We start from the raw sequence: 11,594 nt of genomic DNA on the forward strand, positions 1-11,594 counted from the left end.
TGGGTAAAAAGTGATCAACATGATGAATGTAACAATAGGGAAGAAGGTAATAATTTATGGAAATCCTATCAAGACAAACGTGTCCATGTTAAAAATCTTGTAAAGAGTAAAATCACTCAAATGCGTGTCAATAGGTCTGTCGATATTGCAAAGAAAGGTGGACCTGCTTGTAAAGACTTTTGGAAGATTCTTAAGAGTAATGATAATAGTAAAAGTAAGTCTGCTGTTCACTGTATAAAAGCGCCTCAATCGGGTGAAATAATTTATGATAAATTAAAAATGAATCAAACTATTCTCCAATATTGGCGCACTTTAGGCAAGATGTACATGAATATTAATGAAGATGGAAACAACGAGAGTACAAATAGAGTAAATACGGTAAATACAATGGTTAATTCCATTAGATGTAATTCAAATGTTAATGTAAATGATGATACTTGTTTGCACGATGTTGATATTAATATGAATATTGTTTTAGAGGCATTGAGCATTGCAAAGAATAACAAATCTCCAGGTTTAGATGGAATTACAAATGAACTTCTTAAAAATGGTGCAGATTATATGCATAGAAGTATATTAGTAATGTTTAAGAAGTTTATCGATCTTGAAAAAACTCCTAAAGAATGGAATCGCGGGATAATCGTTCCTATTTTCAAGAAGGGTGATCGTAAAGATTTGAATAATTATAGGGGTATTTCACTCACTTCGTGCGTTTCAAAAGTTTTCAATAGAATTATTGCGATGAGCATTTCAAAATTTTTAGAGAATTCAAATGCGCTTTCGGAAGTTCAAGGAGGATTCCGCCCTGACCATAGATGTGATGATCACATATTCGCACTTAAAAGCATTGCCGCATGTCGTTCGGCGGAGGGGAGAAAACATTCATGGCATTCTTAGATTTTCGTAAAGCATTTGATACGGTGTGGAGGGAGGGTCTTCTTTTGGCAGCCTGGAAGTCGGGGTTAAGGGGACGAATGTGGAGATTAATTGATGCGCTTTATGACAATGTTCAAGCTCAAGTTAAATTTGGTAATATTAAAACTGATTTTTTCGAAGTCTCTGAAGGTGTTAAACAAGGCTGTGTATTGTCACCTGTATTATTCTGTATTTTCATACATGAATTTACTAAATTGCTTAAAAAACACGAAATTGGTGTAAGGATTTATAACGTATGTGTCGGTAGCCTTTTTTGGGCCGACGATGTAGTGTTATTAGCCGACAATGAACACGATTTGAACAGAATGTTAAGTTTAGCAGCAGCATTTGCTGATGAATGGAAACTAAGCTTTAATTATGACAAATCTAATGTATTAATAATAGGCCAACGTACTAATGCAAATAAGTTGTGGAAATTAGGCGATAAATTCATATCAGAAGTAGACTCTTATAAGTATCTAGGTGTTACCATATCTCGTAATCTCTCAGATCATGGTCACGTTCAAGAGGTAACAAAAAAAGGTAATAGAATTATTGCATATATCAAGTCTGTAATAGGTAATTTCGACAATTTTAATCGTGTTTATTATGGTGATATATTATGGAGAACAATAGCGCTCCCATCAATTAATTATGCTAGTGCAGTGTGGATTCCCAGTAGTCAATCCGATATTGATAAGCTTGAAAATCTTCAGCTTCAGATGGCGCGTCACATTCTCAAAGCCGCCCGCAATACACCACGTGCAGCGCTCTATGGCGATTTGGGATGGGTCCCTATTTCCACGATTCAGAATTCTTTCAGAGTAAAATATTTTGCTCGTGTTATTGATTTGGAATCCCATCGCTGGCCAAAATTGCTTTTGAACACGATGATGAGCTTAAACATCGAGCCTAACAAGCTGCGTTACAAATTCTTAAATAGTGTCCAAAATATCTTAAACGAATGTGATTTAGATGACGTCATCGCCTGCATAAAGGTCGGAAAACCTCCTCGTAATCCACATTGGGTGAATTCGATTAAAGATAGTATTTATAACATCTCTAATAACAAATGGGAAGAGGACGCTCAAACTAAATCTTCACTCGTTGATTACTTAGCAATTAAAGACGCTCCATATATGGAGACATATCTTTTAGATGCAACTGACTTTCATGGCGCCTCGTTGAAATTCAAAATTCGCTCTAACACTCTCCCGTTAGACAGTAAAATTTGTAAATGGACACCAGACAATGATGGTATTTGTAAATTATGTAATATTGATCGCGAGGATGTAAAACACTTCCTTTTCACATGTCACTCACTTAACACAATCAGGGCTGATGAATACAGTAAACTCGAGAAAGAGCTAATTAATTTAAATGGTATAGATATTTGGGAATTATTCATCTCTGGTAACTTAGACGTAAAGTATAATATGACCCTTGGAAGTGTAAAATTGTTTGATAATTTAAGTAAGGCAGAAGATTTCTATCACACATTTGATAAATTCTGCAAATCCTTCGTGAAAAGAGCATGGAAGGCAAGATCCGAATTGAGTTTGAACGCTACTGATATTTAATGTATTTATTTATATGTGATGAATTCTGCGTTGCTAGCTAAACTGTATAATTGAATATTTTTATATTTTGTTTTATTTTCATGCTTACAACCCATTTCAAGTCAACTTGGGTTGAGACAGGCAATTTCTTTCTTTTGTTATTATATATCTTATAATTTTGCATGTATATTCAGTTGTGTTTAAAATTCGTTTTATATGTATATTGTTTCTGAACGCACCGCTGGTTAGGCGTGTGCCACTGATATAAAAGTGTATGTTCCAATAAATAAATAAATAAACATAAACTAACAAGAAAAGATGAGATTGATTGACAGCTTAAAAAGTACTTGACACCCAAACTGATGATAAGATAGCATCACTGATGCCAATTTGGAATCACTGATTCCATTTTGGCATCAGTGATTCCAAATTAGCATCACTGATTCCAAATTGGCATCAGTGATTCCAAATTAGCATCAGTGATTCCAAATTGGCATCACTGATTCCAAATTGGCATCACTGATTCCGTCTTGATGCCATTTGATGCCATTTGAAGCTATTTGATGCCATTTGAAGCCATTTGATGCCAAAAATAGGAAAATGACGCCGTTCCACTTTTCCTAGTGCATATTGAGCAAACCAACACGTGCCTTGCATATAACACCATCAGAATCCAAGGTGCATAACTTTGGAATAATTTACCACCAATTCTGAAAAGCGCACCTTCGGTAGCTGTTTTTAAACAACACATGAAAAAACATCTCCTTGGAAAATATTTGACAAGTGAATCGTAATTACATTCATGTTTCATTGCAACTTTAAAACGGTCTCTCATTTTTTGCTATCAGGTCAGCTTTATGTCGGCACCCTAATTTTTTGGTACATTATTTAGTTTACCATCAGTTTTATATTTTCCAATTATGTATCATTTCACTCCAAATTGTGTGCCCAGTGCATGGCCAGCCTTGTGGCCATAACTGCTTGCTTTCACTATCTCGTCCATATGCACTCAGTGCACGATTTTTAGTGAAAATTGTACTGAGCGTAATTTTTTTTTTTTTGTTGTTGTTAAATGTTGTATGTTGTAACTTTAGGCCGAGGGCACTGCACCTCACGCTCTGCGTTTAGCAGTGTCCTCATCCATCTCATTGACGTTTTTCATAAAAGTAGTTGCTTTTTCCCATTATATTATTGTATATAAAATACATCCTTATTGTAACTCATTGTATCATAATTATATTGTTGTATGATGAATGGATGAAATAAATTGATCGATTGATTGCTTGATTGCTTGATTTATTTATTTATTGATTGATTGATTGTACCAGAGGTCTGGCCAATACATGGATTCGAAATTATCTCAGTGATAGGAAACAATGTGTGGTATTTTAATGACGCAGTATCTCTCATGAATATCACCTGTGGAGTTCCACAGGGGTCAATTCTTGGTCCCTTCCTCTTCTTATTATATCTTAATGACCTTCCCCTTTGTTCCAAAATCCCACACTACACACGTCACTAAAATTGTGTCAAAATATAATGGTAATATACGTAAAGTCCGCCCTTTCCTACCGGAGGCCTCTTTGCAAACCTTATATAATACACTTGCCTTTCATATTTAACTTACTGTGAAATTGTCAGGGCAGTTAAAAACAACGCAATCTGGATTCTCTTTTTCTCCTACAAAAACAAGTTATAAGGACGTGCACCAATTCTTTGTGGCTCGCCCACACTGACCCACTTCCAACAATTAAATGCTCTTAAGATCCATGACATGTTCAAATTTCAAACAGCAATTTAATTTTTTTCGCATTAAAATCACCATCACCTCGAATCAAACATTAATGCTGAACTTAATTTAATATCAAATTGGTTTCAATTAAATAAACGTTCACTAATTATCATGCCTTTCAGAAATAAATACAATAATAAATCTGAAATAAATATAAAAGTACTAATAGATAACCCAGAATTAAATCTGGTTCATACTACTAAATGTATGGGCGATTGGTATTTCCAAGAAATACAAGAAATGGAGTCCTATCTAAGATCGCTCAGTGCTGAAGTACAAACTCAAAATGCGAGATGTATTCAATTCTATATAAATCAATATTCTATTATTGACGAGAAATAAGGTTGCCTATTGTCGCGATAGCTCTCGGATAAAGTGCATTGTATTACAGACTTGTGATTTAATATTCTATACACCACGTGTATCTGAGCTTTGTATGATTTTAATTCTCAAACAGTTGAATATATCACAATTTTAATGAACAAATTCAGAGTATAGACCTACTTTGAATCTGTTTTTTAGCTCACCTGTAATGGGTTTGAGCACTCTTAATTCCAAAATTAGTCACTTATAAAGTAAACTTTCAATTTCAATGTATGATTTAAACATTGTACTGTAAAAAATTCAGTAAACTAAATGTGTATAAAGACAACTGCAATCGCCGCTGGGTTTTACCTGACAACACAATTTTCTTGTACTGGCAACATCATATGGGGTACCGAGCAAGCGCAAATCGTAACAACGTGTATAATAGAACTCTGTGGTACCTCGTATCGTGTAACTGGTATGCTTAGCCCGAGTCGCTCAGCCTATCCATTATTAACAAAAGCAAAATGAGGAGTACTATTGAACTCACCATTTGTGGGGTTTAACATCCCGTCACAACTGTTTGGGCGACATTGCCCTAGACCACAGGAAGGCCCTGGATTTTTAGCTTGGGGTACACCTGTACTCTTGGAAACTCGTCTTTGAGGACCGGCAACTAGAAGAGACTGGTGCCGAGCTTCTTCAGTCCCCTGCAGCACAAGTTGGACTGGTTCCTCAGGCTGCGGACTCCGCCATCTGTCTCCGTTGTTGACCCAAACTTCTTCCTTGTCACACTGGCCCACCGACAGCTCCGACCACGCCTTGCTTTCGGCATCCTAGGATCTACAAATGAACTGAGACACACGCTAGCCATTAGCAAAATTGAACTCAATGTACACCATTGTGTTATACAAAAATCAAAGAAATACCACCTTGGTTTGCTGCACAAGCAGTATATGAATTGCCTTAAAATTCCACAAGGGTATTAGCTGGGGTTCAAGCCCACAATCTATGGATTCATAGTCCACTGCATACACCACTGTGGTTGTAATCATAAAACCCTTGAAATATAAACTATTTCCTCTGGCCTTTCCTGATTGGAGAGAAGAAAATTAACCCAAATAATATGACTCTGCATGAATAGGAAAAAATGCACTGCATCAGGATTCAAACATGTGATTCCCGTGTGGGAGCCCTCTCACCTCTCACCCACGGCTAAACACTAAAAGATAGCGCTACAGAAGATTCGAACTCATGGCTATCATTATAACCTTTAGTTCACAAGTCACAGCCTCTACCGCTGCAACACGAGGAACTCTCTAACGATAATAATTTACTTTCCCCATGTATCACAAAAATTTTCAATTCAACCTACCAGTCTTCCAATTACTGATACTGAGGATCTCTTCTCTCTCCACACCGTACCCGATGTCCGACACAGTCCAAATTCAGAAAATCTTCTATCTCCACTCAATCACCGATGAAAAAATTCGAAAATCTTCTATTTCCACACAGTCACCGATGAAAAATTAAGAAAAATCTTCTATCTCCATGCAGTAACCGATGAAAAATTAATAAACTGCTTCTTGTCAGCAGCAAACTTGTCCAAGGTGTTGATACTCCAACAGCATTCACAAAAGTGATTATATTTCCCCTCAGCCTACCCAATGAAGATGCCACATGTGTACATGTGGCACTTTAAAATTTTCCGCCAGGCAATATGCAAATTAGCTCATCACCTGATGAGACTGCTGAGAATCAATCATAGCCCCCTCTAGAGATGAAAACCCATCCAACCAGAAAGCCTGAAATAATCCTTGAGGGCTCTCTTTAACTCTATGTAGGCAAATATGCATGTGCCTAAATATAAATAAAATTCTTTATCTTCCACTTAATTTTAGAAATCACCAGGAAAACAAAATAAATTGCAAAAATATTACAAACTGTATTATATTATAGAAGGGACACCCACACCTATAATAATTGGCGAGTCGAGGTGGTCACCGTTCGCGATATACGCCCGTGTCTGTCAGCGTTGCCATGGTAGCTATGCGCCAGTGCAGTGGAAAATGGAATATTGCACTGGCGCGGAGGACTATAGTCTTTTCCTATAAATAGCACAAATATTCAATAGTAATTGACCAATCAAATAAGAATCTCTGTATACATGAGTTATATAAAATGTATTAGATTAGCTTGAAGCGTACGGACAATGTTTCCAATGTCTGCCAAGTTGGAAGAGAAGGTCAAATCTGGTAGGGGATATCATAGCATCGAGCATTGTACACTTTTTAAAGCGGAATATTGGAATGTCTTCTTTCCCTGGGTAAGATCCAAACCATGCATGGGCAGACAGTAACATGAGTAGGTTTATTTTACCTTGAAGGCATGGACAGTCTTGCAAATATGGGCTAACTTTCCCCTAGACCATCCAATATGCTATGAATTAGTAGGACTACAACTGGTATCTACTGGTCAGTTTATACTCTCATTTCCACATCTATTCTTTTTAAATGGGCCTTAAGCTTACTCAGACTTATTCAACATTTTCCGTTCTGCAATGGAAAATGTGCAAACTGTCGGCTTAAAAAGTAAATCAGATGAAAGTCATTCATCTGTAGCTCAACACAGATCTTTGGTGATATATCTCTCCCAACATATGCATTTATTCCTTAATTCAACAAACCTAAGTTGGAAAATTCCATCTGGAAACAAGAATTTGTAATGTTCATTTCTTATAAACTGATCATTTTGTGTATGACTGCATGACACATATTGTATTTCCTTCACAGAGCCATAGCCAGAAAGCGTGAGGAATGCTACTTACATCCCTACAAGATTTTTGATGTAATCCATGGAGAAGAACACCGCTACAATATTCCTGGGTAAGGAACTACTCCCCAATCCAGAAAAATACAGTACTATTTTTGGGGGATATTATCAAGTTCTGCCAAATGAAACATAGCTCAATCCTAATCATTCATTTAGTCCTAACTGGAGATAAAAGAAAAAAAAATCACTATTTTACTAATTTCTTGAAAAAAGAGCCAAAAACATGCGTTTTCGGCATGTTTTCGGACAATGGAGTCACAAAAATCAAAGACTTGGAACAAGTTTAAGCATTTTAAAATTTGATTATATGCCGAAATTTTGCTCTAATTTTCACTTTTTTGTGTTTCTTTAATTAAATGGTTTGTTATAAGAATGAAACATGTCTTTTCCAAAAATTAATGTATAAACTGAAATTAGTCTTATTACAAGTCTTTGAGCTTGATTGTCACAACATATACGAAAAACACCCTAAAAATGCATGTTTTTGGCCCTTATTTCCAAAAATTGGGGAAATATTAAAATTTGACTTTTAATGCTAGTTAGGTCTAACTAAAGGATTAGGATTTAGCTATGTTTCATTTGGTAAAACAGGATAATATTTTTTTAATCCCAAAAAATTAGTTCTGTATTTTTCTGGAATGAAAGTCTTTCACAGAGGGAGCATGGGTTTTAAGTAGAATAAACAATTGGGTAACTTTAATTTGAAATATTCACTCCATTTGTGGAAGGTACATGTAAATCCATACACAGGGGAGTAAGGGTCTGATAATAATTAACCCTAGCCAATTCCATATGAAAACATCTCCCCTGTGGAGATGTTTCTTAAATCTTCCACAGGGGTACAGCAGATGACAAATGGAATTGTCCAGTGTATGTTGTGTTAATAAGTTGTGCATGTGTTGCACACCCTGATTGTCTTATTTTAGCCACGTTTATCAGGGGTCTACTTAGAACACAAAAGGTCACAGGTTTTTTCTGCTTTTTTTAAAATCTGGAGTTTGCACCAGTAATTGTTAATTTTGTTAATTGTAACATGTTTGTTTTAGGTTTCAGTTCACTTGACTCAAAAGGGTGTCAACACCTCAGTTCAGAATCCCCCATTCTTGCTGGGGAATCAGTTCTCAGTTGCCAAAGTCACTCCAACCAAAAAGGTTAAGTGCCCCCTCCAGTTGCAAGTAACCATCTTAATGTCTGTATAAACTTGCATCGTAAACCTTTGTCTACATAACCTATGCCACCCCTTGCACAGTAGCCACTTTTGCATATCCAGGAAAGCTATTCTGAAAACATGTGATAAAATTAGATGGATTTTTTTGACAATAAATATGGTTTGTTACCATTTTACAGGGCCATCATCAACGAGGAGGAGTGCAAACTCATCAAAGAACTGTATCATTTCATCGCAAGAAAAGGATTACCATTGTCCATTGGAATCATCACACCATACCAACACCAGAAACGCTATCTACAACAACAATTTCAAGGGTATGTATGTATTTGATGTTCGGGGGGGGGGGGGGTGTATGGGGGAACCGGTCTGAAGTTGGTGATGTATAGTGTACTATAATACCGACAGGGCTATAGACACTTTTCAGATTGTTGCTGTCCTCTGTGGCTCCATAATCATTCTATAAACCAATTAACAATGAGTCAGCAGCATAGCTAATAAGCTAACACCATATACAAACTACAATAAACCTTCACAGCCAGGATCTGGTCTCTGAGTTTCATTACAGGTTACAACAGGACAATTAGGAGTAAGTTTTATGGTCAAATAGAATTTCAAGTTAACTCAAAAAGCTCGATTAAGTGGTACAGGTTGGGGATTTGGAAAATGAAAGTTGACTGGCCCTGGTTGGAATCTGATTCAGCCCACAGCTGTTGAGAAAAGTTCTTGTATACAACTATAGGTATACAACACTCCTTTGTTGTATAGGACATTTTATTTTTGAGGATGCGCCTTAATTAGTGAAATACAGAATTACATAATTATACCTGCATGCTATACTGTGGCACACTTACAGGTCATACCTCATAGATGTGCCTTTTGGCCTAAAGGTCAAGGGTGCAGGGGCCCAGATGTAAAAATATGGATCAAGGGTCACAGGGCCCAGATGTGAAAATATGGATCATGGCATTTCTGAGCAAATAAAGCAGCCTCAGGACACATAAATGCGTGTTTGTAGCATGCCTAGGTTAATGAAATTTAAAGGAAATGAAGGCTCGGAAAAGGGTCCAAGTTGGCCTCCATACTTTATTTATTATTTATTTCAACTTTCTTTATACAGGGTAGCCCCTTCAGTGTAAAAGCACTGCTATTCTTGGAGGCCCTGTGACATACATGTACAGGTATAATTCACTTAAATACAAATATCACACAAATATTACAAGAAAAATATGCAATACCGGTACCATATTATAAAGAAATTACAAGAATCATGAAAAATATGAAAATCAATGAACAGTGTGGATTGTGAGAGCTCTTGATTTAAATTCACTTAGGCTCAAGGAAATATAATTAGTGCGAGTGTCAACATCAACAGAACTATTCACCTTGGTCTCGCCGCGACTTTTTTTAAATTTTCCACTAGCATATATACAACAACAGGGGGCGCTATCACTAAGGGATTTCCCCCTCCCGCAAATTGGCGCCAAGTGCGTAGCTTGACTAAAAATTGCGTGTCCATACATCAGTTAGCTATCAATTAATTTGATGCAAGTCCTTTAACATTTTTTCATTCATACAAAAATGATTACTTGATCGTACTAATTTATTTAAGATCAACAAAAGCAGTAAAATACGTATGTGTAAATATTTTTTCCAGTGGTTTATGTGATGCCTTAGGTAGCGATTCTATTAAGTAAAACGAAGAACGAATGTTTAAAATATTGTTGAAACTTTCATGCCACTAGTGTAGATTTGGGATCATTAAAAAAAATGGACTCGTGTTTTTTACAAAATATTACTCGGGTAGCTTTTTCAAATGTAATGTAAATCAATAATCAGATTTTCTTATCTGCTCTCCTAATTTTTTTGAAGCTACGAAAATAATAAAAGAAAATTTGCTCGCTATTTCTGTACGAAAACTTCGAAACATTTTTGTTGAAATCTATCCGAAAAAGACGATATTGTCGGACCGCGCCGAGCCTTAAGCTGGTAGTGGTGCTCCGTACAACTGCTTTTCATGCATCGTAATGAGCATTCGTGTTATTATCATGTATCAGTATCTTCTCTTTTTATAATTTCATACAATTAATTGCTCTTGGAATTAAATTAATTTAACTTTAAGTTTCTTGGTTTGTCTTGTGTTCATGAAGATTTGAAGTTCAAATAATTGTTTAATTGGGGTCATCCTTCGAACCTCGTGAGGTCAACGTTCAAAAGTTCAACATTTGCAGCGGTTCGCCAGCCATGAAGCGATGAATCTTGAACCAAATCATGCAAATGTGCAATTTTAGACGACATGATTAAGGTATTGTATGTTTCAAATGTTCTAATAATGTTGTAAAGAATCTTTTTACCGAGATTATAACCTTGCGAAGCAGTGGACATGTTTGGTTTTGATGTCACATGCGAATGCATGATACCGAGAGAGTCGCGTCGTATTGTACACACATGCACAGCAGCAGCACAACATACATTGTACACATGGTCATGGTTAGTGCACTGATAATATGCTGATTAATGAGTGCCATATTATTATGATATGCATGCATGCATCGAATTCATGAATTAAATTAATTTTGTCAGCAATCAGTATTTAATAATCACATGTTGAAGTGGAGTAAAACATGAAAAAGTAGCATTATCAACATCAACATGTTTAATTATGATGTTACATGATCATGATGATCAAGCATGTCTGTCAGTCACTATGGCTATGCAGCATTGGCATGGCCAGCAATAATCATATAATTGATTTGAAGACCGAATTAAAAGACTAGTTTGCGTGATGACGTCCTGTCAACCAGACCAAAATTGCTGTACTGTGCAGGTCAGCAACCAATCACGTCCACATGACATGACGTCGCGCCTTTGCCCTGACGTCGGACGCAATCGCAAACTAGTCTTTTTAAATTTAATTCGGTCTTCAATTAGTGCAGGGACAGTGTAGTGTAAAGTGTAACTGTAAAAGTGTAAGCGGAACTTCGGAAGCGCATATAATTTTAATACTCGCACTGGTCAGTTA

At 36.4% G+C, this 11,594-nt stretch overlaps 1 protein-coding gene across 2 annotated transcripts in view; it reads left to right on the forward strand.

The window, feature by feature from the left end:
* LOC140140000 (uncharacterized) overlaps positions 1-11,594 on the forward strand; it is an 88,783-nt gene that overhangs the window by 51,268 nt on the left and 25,921 nt on the right. For both annotated transcript variants that reach the window (XM_072161810.1, XM_072161811.1), the window contains 2 exons: positions 7,365-7,457; positions 8,752-8,889. In XM_072161810.1, the coding sequence (XP_072017911.1) occupies positions 7,365-7,457; positions 8,752-8,889 (231 nt within the window). The remainder of the gene's footprint in view (positions 1-7,364; positions 7,458-8,751; positions 8,890-11,594) is intronic.

Source organism: Amphiura filiformis, chromosome 18 (genome assembly GCF_039555335.1).
Source record: "Amphiura filiformis chromosome 18, Afil_fr2py, whole genome shotgun sequence".
NCBI classification, from domain to species: domain Eukaryota; kingdom Metazoa; phylum Echinodermata; class Ophiuroidea; order Amphilepidida; family Amphiuridae; genus Amphiura; species Amphiura filiformis.